Source organism: Drosophila elegans, unplaced genomic scaffold, assembly GCF_018152505.1.
Source record: "Drosophila elegans isolate 14027-0461.03 unplaced genomic scaffold, ASM1815250v1 contig_183, whole genome shotgun sequence".
Classification (NCBI taxonomy): Eukaryota; Metazoa; Arthropoda; class Insecta; order Diptera; family Drosophilidae; genus Drosophila; species Drosophila elegans.
This window is the reverse complement of record NW_024545550.1, coordinates 2,845,934-2,863,299: the sequence shown is the minus strand read 5'-3', so window position 1 is coordinate 2,863,299 and position 17,366 is coordinate 2,845,934. Positions and strand designations below refer to the sequence as shown.

General features: G+C 43.8%; 7 protein-coding genes across 10 annotated transcripts; 2 read left to right on the top strand and 5 right to left on the bottom strand.

Annotated features, from left to right (window-relative positions):
• The first annotated feature begins 234 nt into the window (after window positions 1–234).
• LOC108137957 lies at window positions 235–5,915 on the top strand. 2 transcript variants are annotated; one of them, XM_017259918.2, is made up of 4 exons: window positions 235–953; window positions 2,232–3,188; window positions 3,546–3,577; window positions 3,992–4,256. In XM_017259918.2, exons 1-4 carry the CDS (start codon window positions 601–603, stop codon window positions 4,144–4,146), a joined length of 1,497 nt encoding a protein of 498 aa, XP_017115407.1. In that variant the 5' UTR covers window positions 235–600; the 3' UTR covers window positions 4,147–4,256. The 2 variants fall into 2 exon arrangements, with proteins under 2 accessions (XP_017115407.1, XP_017115406.1); XM_017259917.2 differs by lacking the exon at window positions 3,546–3,577 and having other exon boundaries at window positions 3,992–5,915.
• Window positions 5,884–6,961, bottom strand: LOC108137958. Its single transcript, XM_017259919.2, has one exon. The coding sequence runs from the start codon at window positions 6,665–6,667 to the stop codon at window positions 5,957–5,959; it is 711 nt and encodes a 236-aa protein (XP_017115408.1). The 5' UTR covers window positions 6,668–6,961; the 3' UTR covers window positions 5,884–5,956.
• Window positions 6,962–7,357: 396 nt separating this feature from the next.
• LOC108137886 lies at window positions 7,358–8,392 on the bottom strand. The gene has a single exon (XM_017259824.2). The coding sequence runs from the start codon at window positions 8,272–8,274 to the stop codon at window positions 7,489–7,491; it is 786 nt and encodes a 261-aa protein (XP_017115313.1). The 5' UTR covers window positions 8,275–8,392; the 3' UTR covers window positions 7,358–7,488.
• Window positions 8,393–9,016: 624 nt separating this feature from the next.
• Window positions 9,017–13,337, top strand: LOC108137962 (GTP-binding protein 1). Of its 2 annotated transcripts, none has more exons than XM_017259926.2 (5): window positions 9,017–9,147; window positions 10,408–10,765; window positions 11,155–11,335; window positions 11,401–11,743; window positions 11,802–13,337. In XM_017259926.2, exons 2-5 carry the CDS (start codon window positions 10,507–10,509, stop codon window positions 13,032–13,034), a joined length of 2,016 nt encoding a protein of 671 aa, XP_017115415.1. In that variant the 5' UTR covers window positions 9,017–9,147; window positions 10,408–10,506; the 3' UTR covers window positions 13,035–13,337. The 2 variants fall into 2 exon arrangements, with proteins under 2 accessions (XP_017115415.1, XP_017115416.1); XM_017259927.2 differs by lacking the exon at window positions 9,017–9,147 and adding an exon at window positions 10,216–10,336.
• Window positions 13,338–13,804: 467 nt separating this feature from the next.
• Window positions 13,805–14,230, bottom strand: LOC108137964 (protein NCBP2AS2 homolog). Its single transcript, XM_017259930.2, has 2 exons — window positions 14,058–14,230; window positions 13,805–14,000 (listed from the first exon to the last, which is right to left on the bottom strand). Exons 1-2 carry the CDS (start codon window positions 14,228–14,230, stop codon window positions 13,916–13,918), a joined length of 258 nt encoding a protein of 85 aa, XP_017115419.1. The 3' UTR covers window positions 13,805–13,915.
• Window positions 14,231–14,266: 36 nt separating this feature from the next.
• Window positions 14,267–14,932, bottom strand: LOC108137963 (mediator of RNA polymerase II transcription subunit 9). The gene is made up of 3 exons (XM_017259929.2): window positions 14,690–14,932; window positions 14,490–14,553; window positions 14,267–14,431 (listed from the first exon to the last, which is right to left on the bottom strand). Exons 1-3 carry the CDS (start codon window positions 14,893–14,895, stop codon window positions 14,267–14,269), a joined length of 435 nt encoding a protein of 144 aa, XP_017115418.1. The 5' UTR covers window positions 14,896–14,932.
• A 434-nt stretch (window positions 14,933–15,366) lies between these two features.
• On the bottom strand, window positions 15,367–16,665 carry LOC108137908. Of its 2 annotated transcripts, XM_017259848.2 has the most exons (3): window positions 16,549–16,665; window positions 16,199–16,497; window positions 15,367–16,135 (listed from the first exon to the last, which is right to left on the bottom strand). In XM_017259848.2, the coding sequence occupies exons 2-3, from the start codon at window positions 16,464–16,466 to the stop codon at window positions 15,621–15,623; spliced, it is 783 nt and encodes a 260-aa protein (XP_017115337.1). In that variant the 5' UTR covers window positions 16,467–16,497; window positions 16,549–16,665; the 3' UTR covers window positions 15,367–15,620. The 2 variants fall into 2 exon arrangements, with proteins under 2 accessions (XP_017115337.1, XP_017115338.1); XM_017259849.2 differs by lacking the exon at window positions 16,549–16,665 and having other exon boundaries at window positions 16,199–16,542.
• Between the last annotated feature and the right edge of the window lie 701 nt (window positions 16,666–17,366).

The following is a 17,366-nucleotide window of genomic DNA, read 5'->3' as shown; positions in this document are numbered from 1 at the left end:
TGAATAGTTCCTTTTATTTCTTTCAAAATGCTCAAAATTCATATATTTTAATTTTGAAAATCACATTTTATAGATTTTTAAAGGAAATTTTATTCTGTAGTTGCCATTTAATGTTAAGATTGCGGTTGGCTATTTATTTTGGCCATTGCAAATTGTTTTCTTTTCACCATGGCGGAGTTATCGATAGCAGAGCCAGCACTAGCGGGTTGTTTGCGAAAGCACACCGTGCGCTTTCGATAGCGCGACAGTGCCATCGGTGCCACCACTAATACACAACTATAAAAGTCGTCGAGTAGCAATAATAAATAGGATTGTGATAGATTTGTGCATTTAACTCCTTTCGTTAGTTGTGTTCCAATCGACCGTGGGTCCCAGTGAGCTAACTGCAATCGCACTTGCACCGGAAGCGGGAGCTGGGCGAAAAGGTGGACAATTTGGCGTGCGCATTTCATTTCGACACCTTTGTCAACGCTGATTCTTATTTGGTGGAACACCGACGACCAGCGCACGCATACAATCACAGAACCGAAGTGTGTGGAAGGGGCAGAGACAAACAACCGTGCGATAACAACAACAATCGGCAGCGTTCTTGTCGAACAAATGGAAATGGCCAACAACATGGTCGGCAACAACAGTGGCGGCAGCAACAACACCACCTACGGCAGCTACAACAACAGTGCGGCGGACAGTGGTCACAGTTCGTCACTGGGCGGCGGCGGAGGCGGTAGTGGTGGTGGTGGCGGCGCCGAGGGAGCGCGGCTGCGGGATGTTTGCAACATTCTGAACGCAGGCGCCACCGGCTACCAAATTCCCACAGGTGGCTGTGCCTACGACCACATCATCGCCCTCATGCGAAACCTCGACCTGCAGGACGATGGCATCGTGCTGAACTCCAAGATCAAGACCATCGAGACGGACTACTGCAACATAGTGCGCGACGAGTCGATGCTGTGGTATGTGTTCCCCGCCGTCCGTGCGCCCATTGATGATTAATAATATCATAAGTTGTGTGTATGTTCGGCACCTCTTTTAGCGTATAAATACCCGGTGAGGTGAAGGTACAGTGCGGTGCGTAAGCGTAGGTCCAACTTGATCGGATAGCTAACTGCTTTTGAAAGCACCTTTCGATAAACCGATAAAACCGATCTTACAAAAGACAATTTAAACATATTCCCTTATGAGCAATTAATTTGTAACTGTTGAACAAACAAAAATTTTGGTAAAGTTAAAAATTCAATAGGTATACGGCAATTGGTTAAACTTTCTAGAAATGTTAGCCAAATGTATTGTTTAAATTTCGGGTCTTGCGACAAAAGTAATTTATGCATTCTACGGTTCCTTCATTGGAAATTTATGTAAGAAAAACACATATCAAAGTTCAGGAGTTTCTTTATTTTTGACGTTTAGCCGGTAGACTATTTAACTTTATTAAGCGTAACCTATTCCATTTTTCATTCTTTCCATTGCTTAATTGATAATGACTTCTTAAACCAATTAACAATTTGTAAAGTAGCATAAATTAATATTTTATTTTCCAATCGCTGTACAATTTTGCAACGCACTGTAGATGTAAATATGTGTGCACACGAGTTTGTTGTTTGCGACCAGGTTGCTTGTACGTCAGCGTGTCTTAAAAATTTACAGCTTTTCATACAAATAATAACGACTAGAGAGACATCGGCGCCATCGAATCAGTTCAAAGTGAACATTTTTCCCTCCGATTCTCTCAGGCTCATGCTCGCATTAATTGCTGAGTAAATAGTTCGCGGCTTGGACTTATCAGATAATGCTGCTGTGCCTACGAACCAATCGTATAATGTATACAATAACATAACAACAGTTGGGGGGTAAACCAATGTGGTCGTTAAAGCGAGTTGTGGTAAAAACTATAGCAACGATCATGTAGGAAAATGTAATTGCTGGTGAAAACATATTCAGATTACTACTATAAAAAGGAAATCAACATGCACATTTATATGTGTGTAATGCAAATGAATAAATAAATATGTAAGATATTGGAAGCTTTGGAGAGTTAGTCATAGATACTAACTGAAGCGTTCAAAGTGTATATATTTACAATACAATACAACACAATAGTAAAGCCAACCCCTAACTTAACGTTAATGTAAAACAATTGGTAGTGCATTTGATAAACATATCCTAAGATACACATTGATTTAGTCATAAGAAACTCCTTTGATGTTAATTGAGTAAACAATTCTTATTCGCAGCGAATCCATGGAGTACCTAAATGACAAGGCGCTCGGTGATGGTGACACGGCGCTTAAGTTCGCCCTGCTCTTCTCGTCGCGAAACTTCGACGCCCTGGCCATGAAGGAGACCAAGGTGCGCAGCGCCATGCTCAAAATCCTGGAGACGAACTTCCTCAACGCGGATACGTACCGGGTGCACGACAAGAATCGCCTGTATAACTCGATCACGCTGCTGGGCGAGTACTACCACAGGGTGCGACTGGCGGATAATGCCCCGATCACGATTTTGGGTGAATCCCTGCTGGATCTGCTCACCCGCGAGCTGAACGACACCTCGGTGGTGCTGGGCACTCGCATCGCCCGCCTGGTGCTGTCGCAGATCACACTGAACGGGGAGATTATGCGCAAGCGCCACAAGGTAGAGATCGATCTGCTGCTCTTCCATGTCCGCCGCCATTTGATCATGCAGCCCGCGCTGAGCGCCAAGGTAAAGGCCATGCTGCTGATGGTGCTGGACCTCTTCTACAGCCACTTCAAGCACATCGGTCACGACCTGGAGGCCATGTACACCGACTTTTTGGTGGTCGAGGATGGCGAGGAGGATGGGGTCAACAATAACGGCGCCGGCCCCCAGCATCCCGTTGAAGATGGCCACCCGCAGCAGCAGCAGCTCCAGCATCAGCAGTCGGAGAACGGCAGCAGTGCCAACACGTCCGCCCATGACCAGGATTCCTTCGATCCCCCGTCGACGACAAAGAAGTGGAGCGAGCAGGTGTGCGAGGACTCGTTCTGCGACATTGGCTACGGCGAAGCGGAGCAAGTCGACGACATGTACTCGGAGGCTGGAAGTCATCCATATCCTGCCAACAACTCCCTCGCCCTTGGCCATCGACGTCGCGGATTTCAGCCACGCCAAGTTCCGCGGCCCCTGAAGTCGCAGCAGCCACAACACAATCAACAGCCAAACAGCATAGAGTATGTACTTTATTATACTATTTAAATTTAACTAGCTGTTAACATACTACCTTTATGCGCACGTTTGAAAAATCCTTAATGATTTCTTAAGAAAATTGATTTAAAAATTAAATTATAAAAGACAATGTTTGTATGTTCTATATATATATGTTATATGTATATATAAATGTTCTATAAACATTTTCTTTTTAAATAAAACGTGTGTACCAACGTTTTGATCAATCACACATCATATATCAATCAAACTGATACTATTTTTTATGGGCTTATATTTAATTAAAAATTATGATTGATTATTAAACTCATATATATTATACCGAAAAAATAACCTAAAGCTCAATTGTAATCTTATTATAGCGATATTTCCAAGATTGATTCAAGTCCTATAAGTAAGTCAAGGAAAATCTTTTTAATCAAATTATTTATTTGATTCAACTACAAAACATATATTTCAGTTTTTATTAGTTTGATTTTCAACAATGTGTTGATAGATTTGATTTTGATCATGAGTTAAGTTAAGTTAAAACAAAATATAAATACAGTAAAATATTAATTTATTGCATCGTTTTATATGATTAATTTGTTGTTTTTCTGTTCGTTTATAGACGTGTTCTCAGTTCTCAGTAACAGTCAGAGTTAAAACAAATTGGTAAAAACGAAATTCAAAATTTTGTTTATGCCAAAAAACTTTACTCTATATATCAGTTTATTCTTAATTTTAAGTTGTACAAATTTGTAATTGTCCTTTTTTTAATGACAATTTGTAAAGAATCAATAAACCCATATAAATACATCCTTAACAGCGCCAACTCCGACCAGTATCCATCCGTGGCCAGCAGCGAGGATCGGGACGAGAGCAAGCCGCTCCCTAGCTGGCGGAAGACACGCTTCAACCGCAACCACGACGGCGACCAGAGCAACGGACGCTCGCGGGACCAACAGCGGCGGTACAGCGTGAGCTGCGACGATGACCACCACAGCGTGCGCAGTGAAGGAGGCGGCAACCTGCGACTCTACAGCATCCACGACAGGAGGAAACACTCGCAGGAGCGGATCGAGCGCAACATGACGGGCGGCGGCGGCAACTACAACAGCATCGTCAACTCGAATTGGGATCAGCGGGATCGCGACGATCGCAGCGAGCGCTCCTACATAAGTAACTACGAGCGCGGGAACAACTACAAGCGTGGTGGTCGATTCAACAACCGGAACACCTACGACAAGCCGCCGCGATTCCAGAAGCAACAACAACAGCAGCAGCAGCAGCAACAACAGTTGCAGCAGCAGCACCACCAGGGCGGCCATCAGAAAATACATAGTGATACCTGGCGGCGTTCCAACAATGCCATAAATAGTGGCTACCAGGATGAGAACTGTGCGTACAACTCCAACGGTCCGGAGTCAAATAGTCGCAGCTCTTCGAGGGCTCGCACTCTGCCAAGACCGCCAAAGTCTCAAATGGATAAGTCTGCCGGCTATCGTTACAACCAGAGTCCCACGCATGGAGGTGGTCCGAGGTTTCCGCGCTACAGTAGCCAGAGCAGCTTGGCCAGCGAGGCGTCCAGTTCGTTTGATCGTCGCCAGCAGACCTCGCCGCAACATCAGCACCAACATCAACACCAGCCACAGCGGCACCGCCACTTCACGCGCCGCTCCCAGCCGGACATCCATCAGCCGCAGAACGAGGAGAACTGGCAGGCTCAGAGTGGCCAGGGTCAGGCACAGGAGCAGCCACCACCGCTGAAGGAGGAGAGCGAGCTGGTGCGCAATGCCCAGCAGACCACCAAGTACATGAACTATCTGTCGGCCCAGAAGTGAGACAGATTAGCACATCTTCGTCAGGGCAGAAAAATACATTTGTAAACTAGTTAAATATAGTTTTGAGAGAGTCATCCCTCAGTTACTTCCACAATGTTCTTCAAGTCTGTTTAAAAGTTTATTTTCGTTGTTTCCTGAATTGTTTGCCGTAAATGTTTTCCTAATGGAGGTACTATATATATATATATACACGTAGACTGTTTTTCGTCCTAAACTGAGCTCAAATGTCAAACCAAAACACCCAATTCAGCCTATCACAAATCAGAATCAACTCAAAACCAGGCTCAATCAATCAGCAAACAAACAAAAGTCAAAACACATGCATGCATTACACATCGGATCCGATCAATTTGTAAATATCAATTATATATATATAAATGTCTTATGTAGTCAGACACACACAAACACAACACATAAACACCACCACACAAAACACAGTCACACACTCATTTTTATATTTATACATACAAATTGCTTAGAAACTAAGTACAAAGTCAATGAAACAACAACAAAAAAGAAATCCTATTTCTATTGAAAAGTAAAAGCCTGTTGATTAAATGTTACAAGCATGTTGAGCATATATATATTTGTATTTTAGCTAAATATATACATATATATTAAATGTCATGTTACAGTGCAGATTCAGCAGATTTATTAAACGAATTATACAAGCTAAACGTATTTTTAAAGCAAATTTTGAGAGAGCGGTCCTTTGTTGGAACAACAAAGCCAAGCCGGAGTGCAGAGAGAAATATGAATTGTAGAGTTATGCGAGTAGTCTTATATATAAATACTTAAACTCCCTTTGTTTAGGCATAAGCATTATGTTCACAACATGCGTAGGTTCCAAACACTAATCAGAATATACATAGCGTCTAACACATTTTTAATAAAAAATTATAACATGAATATGAAGAAAGCAGTAAAAACGATTTTGAAAGAACGAAAATCTACCGAGGGATTACAACCAGAACCTCATAGTCTGTCACATTGACTTCCAGTCCCCGGTGCGGTATGTACATGACCTCGTGGGACGGATGAACTTTTCCCAGCCGCACGGTTCCATCGTAAAGTCCACGTCCCGTATAGGTCACCTCGCCATCTTCAGAGTATCCGGTTTGGAGAGCATCCGGCGAGTAACTTCCCCTTGTCCCAGGCACCCATTTAAGGTCGCATTCGGTCAGAATCAGTATTTCTACCTCCGAAAAGAACTCGTATGCCTGACAGTCCCAGGAACACAATGCAGTTTTGTTTTTGGCCACATAACTGGCCGGTAACAAGTCGTTGTTCAAGTAGACGCGAGCCACATATGTGGAGTTACCCTTACTGTCGAAGCCACATTTGACCACACCTTTCGGCAGCTTTGTGGCCCTGTAATCCAGAGGAACCCATTGAATGGACACCTTGGGTGGCTCCTCACCTTTGCCTTCCCGTCTCTCCGAGAAGTTCAAATAAATCCGCCGGATAGTATCCCTGTTGCAGGTCGCTCGGCACTGCGGACAAGTCAAGGATATGTTGAGCCAGCGTTTCAGACAGACCTTGTGGAAATTATGCCCACAGCTGGCAGAGTTGAATATCACATCGTAGGGGGTGTAAAACTCGCTGCATATCGTACATATAACTCCTAAAGATGAGGACTTATTCCGGCCTTTTACTTCCATTTTACGAACTGTTTGGCTAACAGATATTTTAAAAATATAAAACCAACTATAGAGTTCGTATGACGAAGAGCAATAGCCCGAACTATATACTTGGTTTGTTCGACAATCAATGAATTTAAACAGAAAAATTTACCTAGGGTAACCTCGCCTCCCTTTTCCCTACTTTACCTACTTAAAGATTTGGGCTCTTATCGATCTGACCCTTTTGTAAACTGGTTATCTATGGGTTTGCTTTCTTTTTCTATAAGATAAGGAATTTATCAATGCATATTGTGGCTGTTCTGTCTGTTAAATAAATGAAAAGATAAGCCTTTTTTGCAAGATAAGCTGCAGGTAATTGGATTATAATGTAGGTATGGGTTTAAAAATAAGTTTGTTTTCAAAAAGATTTAAAAATTTCAGACTCAACCAAGAAAAATTTTCAAAGGTTGCATACTTCTGGGCAATTTCAAGGAAATTCAAAATAAAACTCATTAAAATATATCTGAGTAAACACAGAACAAATCGAAGCGATTTTCAACAGGAAATGGCTTTTTTAGCAGTATGAAATTTATTTGTTTATGGTTTAAGCATCGTCAATAATTTGTTATCACATTTGAAGCCAATTCAAAGTAAACAAATCTAAGAAAAGTAATCAAATGAGTATATAGCTGGGAGAAAACCCCAGCCTAAAAGCAATCGTCTGAGGAATTGAGAATCTAAAGGTGCCACTATATATTTGTTTTAAATATAACAGACGTACATACATATAACACAGATTCGGGACAATAATAAGACACAATGCATAATGAGATTTTGAAGGAAACCGGGATGCTGGATCATCATCGTTCGGCGTGATCGCGTGGGGTGACGACCAGGACCTCGTAGGTGTTAACGTTTACCTCCACACCCCGGTGCGGCATGTACATGACCTTGTGGCTGGGATGCACCTTGCCCAACCGCAGGATGCCCTCGTAGATGCCGCGTCCCATGTAGGTGATCTCGCCCAGCTCGGAGTAGCCCGTGTGCAGGGCATCATGCGGAAAGCTGCCATGCTGGCCGGGCACCCACTTAAGGTCACAGTCGTTCAGCACCAGGATCTCCACATCGTCGGTGAGGGCGTAGGCACGGCAGGCGTACGATCCGTAGGCGGCCTTCTTTTCCGGAACATAAACGGAGGGCAGGAGGTCGTCGTTAAAGTACGCCCTGGCCACATATGTGGGCAGTCCATCCTCATTGGTGCCACACTGGACCGCTCCCTCGGGCGGCTGGTGGGCATCCGGGAAACTGTGCACATCCAGATCCATGGCCACCCACTCGATGGGCATTTTCGGTGGCTCCGTGTCATCGTACTCCGTGGCCTCGGCGAAGTTAAGGTACAGCCGGTGTACCCGGTTCCGGGTGCAGGAGGACCTGCACTGCGGGCAGGTGGAGGATCTGTTCAGCCAGCGGGTCAGACATTCCTTGTGGAAAACGTGGCCGCACTTGGCGGTCGAGAAAACGATGTCGTTCGCCCGGAAAAACTCGTTACAAATTGCGCACAGCACATTCAACGCAGGCGATGAGTCAGTCGCCGGGGCTGCTACTCCGCCTTCCCCGGCGGCACTCTCCGTGTTGTCACCCTCCATGTATGCGTATGTCGACACTGAGCTACGCACAAGTGGGGCCCTGTAGTTTTATTCCGGGCTTATTTCACAATGACCAGAAAACGATAAACTGCATCCTGCTCATTTAGTGGTGAGCTTTTAGCAAATACCAGAAATTTTTAAATAGCGATGATAACGGTACGGTATTTTTTTAGAACTACTAAAAATATACCACAACGTAGAAACTTAACGGTAAACTACAAGTTTTTGTAAACGAACTTCAAATACTTTAACTGGAATGAACAATAAGTTTTAATAAATAGATTTTTAAAAGAATGATAAAAAAAAATAAATAAATACATGCTACAATAAATAAATAATAAATAATAGGTTTTCCTTTCAAACTTAGCTAAGAAAAAGAATTTAATTTCAAGCATAATTTTGTTGTTATATTAGTTCAAATGAATTTAAGCCCTTAATGTTATTATTATTTTTGGTCATAAGAAACAAATTGATTAAATAAAAGTAGTGCTAGAAAATGAATGTGAAATTGAGTTGAAAATTTTATTTTGGAGTGTAACAATTATTTTTACTTGCATATTTATATGTGGAACTAAAAAGGCATGACATTTATTTGTAAACTCAACTTCGATGAAAGATACAATTCGCATTTCTAAAAATGTTCGTTTAAATTTTAAAAATTCAGCGGTGCAAGGAATACCCAAAGTGTTTATTTATAAAGTGAACTATCGATAAGTAGCAGCACATAGTTACGATATGCAATCGGTCTGGCAACGCCGCGCGGTACGTGGCTTAGGAAAAGCTAAACAAATTATTTACAAATCGTTTTAAAAATTAGCAGATACAGAGGCAGACACCCGACGGACACAAGGAGCACAGAGGGCTATATGAACTGTAAGTTGCATGTTTACAGTCCTCGTTCGTTTCCCCGTGTTCCCCAGAATGCTTTCACTTTTTATGGCCAAGTTCAACATACAATTGCAAAGGGTATTTCAGCTGATTAACTGTTTATCTTGTTATTCAATGGACACTTTAAACGTTCCCCAACATCTCGCCGCTTCACAAAAATAAACTATTTGGCGCATAATATGCAAATGTAGTGTTTGTTTTGGTTCGCCACATACAAATATATATGTACATATGTACAAAAGTACATAGTACATATGTTTGGCACACACACACACACACATATATATATATAATACCTGCGCTCTTTGTTTGGCGCCTATAAATAAACAGCGAAAAATGCGTACTGACTAATGCCATTTGTTGCTATTTAGCCGCTCTTTGTGTACGTCAACAAAGCTTTATTATATAAACAAATACAAATCGGCCATCAGCTGTTTTTAACCCTAGATAGACTTCATTATTTGTTGTACAAGAGTGTTTTTAAGCTAAAAGTTGACTTTTTATTTGAAAAGAAGGTTTAGGTTTAGCAAAAGTAAAACTTATGTGAATTTGAGTCTAAATATTTTAAAATTGTGTTTTTTTTTTTTTTTGGCGAGCAAACCGCAAGAATGTGTTCCCAGCGATAAGGGTCGTTTCACTTTTCAACGAAATTATTACGAAGCACGGGATTTCCTGAGTCTCTCTTTTTTCACTCTCTTTTGTGTTATTCTATAAGCCTCTCTTTGGAGTACACAAATAGAGTTACTATTGCATCATTTACCTTGTTTGATTTCCTGTGCTTCCAAATTTCTTTCTACAAATATGCAAATTTTGCATGATGCTTTTAACGGAAATATTAATGTCCACCCTTTTTGGATCGCAGTATCGATGTGGAACTTCCATCTGTGGTTAAAAATAAATGACCGATAAGGTTCATTTCACTTTCTAAGGAAATGTTTGTGAAATGCGGGAAGTTCCTTGAATTCTTCTGCCCGCTCTCTTCTTTTTGCCTCTCTTCGGAGTTCACAACTAGAGCGAATATTGCGTCATGCGTAGCTTGGGATTTCATCATCCTAGTGGGCGGGTATAAAAGCAGCGTCGCTGGCTTCTTCACCCTTATTCCATCATCGCGATGCAAGCAGTAAACACCCGGCAAAAGACGAAGGCACAACTCAGCCAAATGGGCGTAGGATAGGTCGGGATTGGCTCCAGTCTCAAGGGGATTGCACCTTCTAACCCGACGCACTTGTTCTCTGATCCTTGCAGAACTCACCAAACATCCAGCATCACCATCAACCTGCACCATCACACACAGACTCCAATGATTCCAAGGATACAGTGAGGCAACCGATAATTACTAGCACTATGAATAACGTACAGAGTGCCCCGAATGGCGGGGGCGTGGCCGTGGGCGTGGGCATCAAGACGGCCCGGAGCAACATCTTCAACGTGGACGGTCTGCCACAGCAGATGGCCGCCATGAGCGTGGATTACTCCAGCATCCGGGGCAAGGATGTCCTGGTGCAGCCCAGCGACGAGCAGATGGAGCTGCTGCAGAAGCGGCTCCAGGATCGCATCGCCGACAACTGCGGGGAGACCATCTACGAGATTGGCGTTGGCGAGGGTGAGTCCTTTCAAGAGCTCAAAGCATGCCTAGCTCAAATCAACGGAACCCATATGAAGCTTAAAATGGTATAGTCCATTAGTTAATTCTGCACCTCAGAAGGACTTCCCATATCGATAATATCTATTTATATATTTCACTAGATTGTGAAATTGATTACTTAGTAATTGAATAAAAGAAAAATGTTTAAAATTTTACTATATACATAGCTATCATATTTTGCATTCTTAACACATTTACTTTGAATGCAATTTATGTAAATGAATAACAAAAAATATTAACTAGAAAAAACAATAAACAACAAATCTGTTTATGGAGTTGCATACAAATTTGAAAATATTATTCAGCAAATTAAACTAATCGTAAATTTATGCCTTTTTTCCTAATAGATGGCAGCGACAATGGCTTGAATCCGGAGCAGTTTGAGGCCTCCGTGGCCACGCTACATCTGCTTGCGGCCAACATAGATGCGGATGTGGTCAAACTGCGTGAGCGGCGGGCAGAGAAGGGCCAATCGGCGCAGTTCCTCATCCGTAAGCACATCGAGACGACGGACTTTATGGAAATACGGTAGGATAAAGATCTCCTCTTAGAAAAATCCGAATCTAACCGCTTTGCCATTTGCCATTCCTCAGAGTGGCCGTTGTGGGCAATGTTGATGCGGGCAAGTCCACGCTGCTGGGCGTCCTGACCCACGGAGAGCTGGACAATGGCCGCGGTCATGCCAGGCAGCGACTGTTCCGTCACAAGCACGAAATCGAGAGCGGACGCACTAGCTCCGTGGGCAACGACATTCTCGGCTTCGATGGGGTGGGCAATGTGGTCAATAAGCCGGACCATGGCCACCTGGACTGGGTGAAGATCTGCGAGAACTCGGCCAAGGTGATCACCTTCATCGATTTGGCGGGGCACGAGCGCTACCTGAAAACCACGGTCTTCGGCATGACCGGACATGCTCCCGACTTTGGCATGCTGATGGTGAGTCCTTCGGTTAAGCAATCGCATCGTGGCCTAACTGAGCATTTTCTTTCCGCAGATTGGCGCCAATGCTGGCATCATCGGCATGACCAAGGAGCATCTGGGCCTGGCATTGGCCCTAGCCGTGCCCGTCTTTGTGGTGGTCACCAAGATCGACATGTGCCCGGCCAACGTGCTGCAGGACAACATGAAGCTGCTGTTCAAGATGCTCAAATCGCAGGGATGCCGAAAGGTGCCGGTTGTGGTGCGTTCGCACGACGACGTTGTCCTGAGCGCTACGAACTTCGTTAGCGAACGTCTGTGCCCCATCTTCCAGGTGTCGAATGTGACCGGTGACAACTTGGGGCTGCTCAAGATGTTCCTCAACCTGCTGAGCACGCGGATGGCCGGTTCCGAGAGCCTGCCGGCCGAGTTTCAAATTGACGACGTGTACTCGGTGCCGGGCGTTGGCACAGTGGTCTCCGGCACTTGCCTCCAGGGCACCATCCGGCTGAACGACTGCCTGATGCTGGGTCCAGACGCAGTGGGTGGATTTGTGCCCATCACCATCAAAAGTATCCACCGCAAGCGGATGAATGTGGCGCGCGTGCGCTGTGGCCAGACGGCGAGCTTTGCACTGAAGAAGATTAAGCGCGCCTATCTGCGCAAAGGCATGGTGATGGTGTCGCAGGATCTGAAGCCGCAGGCCTGCTGGGAGTTCGAGGGCGAGATCCTAGTGTTGCATCACCCGACGACGATATCGGCACGCTACCAGGCGATGGTTCACTGCGGCAGCATCCGCCAGACGGCCTCCATAATTCACATGTCGCGCGATTGCCTGCGGACCGGCGACAAGGCGCATGTGAAGTTCCGGTTCATCAAGCAGCCGGAGTACATACGCGCCGGTCAGCGGCTGGTCTTCCGCGAGGGACGCACCAAGGCGGTGGGCAACATCCTGCGCCCGCTACCGAATGCCGCCGCCTCGCCATACCGGCCCAAGCCCGCCAAAATGCAATCGCGTTCGCAGAACGGCGGCAGCAATGGCAGCAACAACCAGCACCGCCAGCAGGGTCAGGGCAGCTCCTCGGGAGCGGGATGCAGCAAGGATGCCGCCGGCGAGGAGAAGCAGAACGGCGACAAGCGCGAGGGAGGCAGCCGGCGGGGCGGCAAGCGGAAACGAAACAATCGCCCCACTCCGTCCGGCGGCGGCGGCGGAACGGGTCAGTCCAACGGCTCGTCCGGTCTGGGTCTGTCCCTCGGCGAGATAGCCTCGTCGTCCGCAGAAGCCGCGTCGCCAGGTCTCACCGAGTAACTCGCGTGCCGCCTCCAAATTTTGTTCTTTCTAGTTTCGTAAGCTAAAGTATTTTTGAAATCCTTAAAGAGAAGGGGATGAATATATTTTCCTACTCTCCAGTCCGGACTCTTGATCTGAAGGGGCCGTCTGCCTCAAATAAACTGTTCCGTGTCCCGTTCTCGTCCACTGTACATTGAGCGAAATGCCAAACCGAATTCGATATTTTTTGTTCCTTAGAATTAAGACCACAAAAGTCACTGCAACATGAATTTTCTTTTTCCTAGTTTTCTTACTAAATAAACGCGGATTTATCGACTTTAATTCTGTTTTATGCTTTACTAATTGCAATACATTTTTTTGTTTACCTTTGTGTTTTTAGCTAAGTTTACAGATTGAATTTTTCACTTGCTTGTGAATAAACTCAAATTTAGACATGAAAAAAAAACTTTTCTTTTTGTGAGAAAAAAATTGAAGTGAATTTGTAGACATAATCGAAATACTTTTACTACTAAAGTTTAAAGCGTTGTGAATGCATAAATTAAGTTACTTTTTTCTTGTTTAGAAGGATAATTCTTTTGTAAAACGGTGGTTTCCGAATGACAATCTGGATTCCCCTTATTTTTGTTATTTAGAGTTAAGAACAGTACACTGTCACTGAAAAAATGATTAAGATTATCAAGTTTCTCAATCCATTTAATAAAAGCAATTTCCTTGACTACAAATCTATGATTTTATATACCTTGTAACGAGAGTTTACTGTTTCCTGTTAAATAATCCATGTCAACCGATTTAAATGTTCAGGCTTCAATGTTTATTCATCAGTAACTACTGTAGTTAACTAAAATTTATCTTGCCGCGTATGTACAATTGCTGGTGCTGACCAAGGTAACCACTGTTCCCTAGTTCTTTTTCTTGCTATTGAGCTCCTTCTTGACTCCCTCCAGTTCTTGTCGCACGTTGTTCTTGAACATGTTAACGAAGGCCCTGCAAATTGGAAAATATTGTTAGATTTGGGAATCTCCTGCCTGGACATGGACCCACTTGAAACGCTCTGGCGTCATCTCGTGCAGTCCCTGCTCCCTGGCCAAGCTCTTGGTGCGGTACATTAGGGAAACGGCCAACTGGGCGGCGCGTCGCATGGGATAGCTATCCGCCATGCGCTGGATGAGCTGCTCGTTGTTGGCCAGGTAGCGCATCAGCAGTCGCAGCACCATCTTGCCGGGTTCTTCAGCTCTGCTCCCAAATACCGTCTAGAACTCCGTGTCCTTGTACTTGCGGATCAGCTGCTGCTTGAGCTTCAGCTGATTGCGCAGTAGTTCCAATCGCTGTTGCTGCTCCTCCTTGTTAAAATCGATGCCGGGCAGCTGGCGGATCTGCTCGCGGGCGGACTCAAATCGTTTCTGCAGCTCAAAGATCTACGGAGAATAGAATAGTTAAAGTCTGACGGGTGTGGTGGGTGATCCAAGGACCCACCTTGTGGTTGCAATCCTGGGACTCGCGCAGCTTTACGGCGTTCTCCAACGGATCCTTTTCCACGCTGCAAGACACAAAGACACCTAGTTATATAAGGCCTCGTTTTGAGGGCGCATTTGCTGACGCATTCTCGCTATTTTCGGCATTATCCGCACAGGGTCATTGGCCCCAAAACCCGTAGCGTAGTGCCACCAACCCACCAGCGCACAATGTCGTAGATTATCGGCAGAATCTCAATGTCCAACTGGTCCACCGTCAACTGGCACTGACCGCCGATTCCGTTGGACGTCTGCGTCTCCTGCGATATGGTCGGCTCGAAGGGGGAGTTCGATGTCTGCACCAGGCCGTCGGCGGTTAGGATGGGTTTTCTGTCCTCGATCTGGTTGTTTGGCGACAATTCCATCATAAAAAAAAAGCGAATCGAGTTTCCAGCGTCGCAATCAGTGGGACCTTACCGGGAATGCTTTAAAATACCAAATATACCGCAATTGCATATTTTCCCGTCACTTTAATAGCTATTTATTTTTCATGGGATATCTAGCTATTAATGGAGAAACCTAGCTATTTATTTTATTCTTATTGGATTAGGTATAAAGTATTTGAAAGTAATTCAAATAAGCTCACGTTGCTGTTTATTTTAAATATGAAAAAATAAATTGGAGTAAATTATATTTACAGTACATAGTTTGAATACTCAAGAGGATTTTTTAAGTTTAATAAAGTATTGCAGAAATTTTTGAATACCGTTAGAACTCAAATTATATTTTGGTTCAGCTTTATAGTTAGGAACCGAAAAATAAATAATAAAAATAAATCGTCGCTGTTTTTCGATTTAAACGGATAAAGTTGTGTCTAACTATTTAAGAACTAATTATTATTTTGTTAAAATCGAAACAGGGAAAACTATATATTTATTTTACATGAAAGTTTGTTAATCATTTTCCTACACTGACTTAGTAACATTACTTGAGTCTTTACAAATAGATTTTTTAAAAGGATTTTACAAATAATAATAATACAATTTATAGTAAGAGATACAAAAACTGGGATCTTGAGCCCTACTCACTAGCGCGTCCAAAGCTTTACACAAATAATTTGACCAATAGAAAAAAGAACAAAGTTCTTTGCAGGTTACTTGGGGGGCGGTTGCAGTGGTTCCTTCGGAGGGGGCGTGGCCGAGTTGGAACAGGATACAAACTCCTTGCTGGGATGGACGCAGTTATGATCACGATCGTAGATGCCGAGGAAGGTGCGGCAGTTGGAGCAGTAAAGGTACTCCCGATTGTCCGCGGACTGCAGACAGGGCAGGAAGCAGAGGGGCCAGCAGGTGAGCAGACAGGAGACACAGCATCCGGATTCCCCGATCTCCGTGGCGGCCTTGATCAGCGGACGCCTGTTGCAGGCGCAGCACGGACAGAAGATGCGACCCTCGGCCGGAGCCCAGCGCTCGATGGACGCCCGGTAGCAGTGTCTCCGATGCGCCTTCGACTTGTCCCCTGCACGTGGGCATGTGCATGGAGATGGACCGGAGGACCTCCCGTCCTTCGAGGATGCTGCACTGTAGGCCGCTTTCGAGGAAGTTCTTCCCATTGGCTCTCCCACGCCGGAGCCACCACTCCGACCAGAGCTCATCTTATTGGCCATATCTGTTAAATGGAAATATGTCAGCAAAACTATTTATGTATTTCCCTTTAAAAAAAAACCCTTACATTTATCTGCCTTTTCGGCCATCTCGGTCTCCGAGAGACCCGTCATCCTGCCAATCCTCGTTAGACGCTCCTCGCTGATGCCGTGGTCTGCGGCCAGCTTGTGCAGATTCTTGATCTTATCGTTGGTCGCCGCAAAGATATCCGGGTGATCCTGCTCGATGTGGCGAACCAGTCTACTGGTGTCGTAGCGGGAGCACCGGATCACCTTCATGCAGTGCAGGCAGCGAAGGGACTGCATATCACCAGTTGCTGGAGATTCCTGGGACATGGCTTTGCTTGCTATTCAATTCTGGATTGTTCTACTGAGGGGAGTGTTTATTCAGGTCTGACGTTGAAATGAAACAAATCACCTTCAAATTTAAACAAAGTCGTTTGATAGCAGTCTCCTTGTGCAAATATGAATGACAAATATATCAATGAATCATTTGAAATGATACAAAAAATATAAAACACTTAATGCAGTCCAGTAATTTAAAAGGAATTGTTACCTAAAAAAAGAGGAGTTTGAAAATCGAACCCAAGTTTAATACTTATAATATATAGTATATACAGAACATTTTTGTAATAGGTCGAAGAGGCATATTTATTTAACGCGCCACAAAAGGATAGTCCTTGTTTTTGTTCATTGTTTTGTAAAGTACATTTAAAAATTAAGGATAGAAGGGGCCCCATTGTGGGAAAGTTTATAGGTGATTAATCAGTTAGCTTACGTTTTTTAATTTAATAAAGTAAATAAATAATTTTTTATTGAAGCGGTTGCTCTTAAACATATACGCAAGTAAATTATAATTTTAATGTTTTCAAAAATGTTTAATTCTTACAATAGCTGCAAGGGTATATGAACTTCGGCTTGCCGACGACCTGGATATATTTTTCACCTTTGAGCCAAGTGAGATTAAATAAAATATAAAAGTTTTTTTAGGTACTGTTAAAAAATGGAAGTCTATTAAGCATGTTCCAGGTAGTAATAATAATCTGAGTTTCGCAATTATTGTTAATTTGCCTCGAAAAACTTATGAGCTTATAATTTTTTATTTTGAGCGGTTGCTCTTATCAGACCTGCCTTACTTCGAACCCAAAAAAGTTTAAAATAAATAAACAAATAGCTAAATGAAATATAAAGGAAAAAGACTGGAAGCTTACTTTGAAAAACATCAGCTTAAAGTAA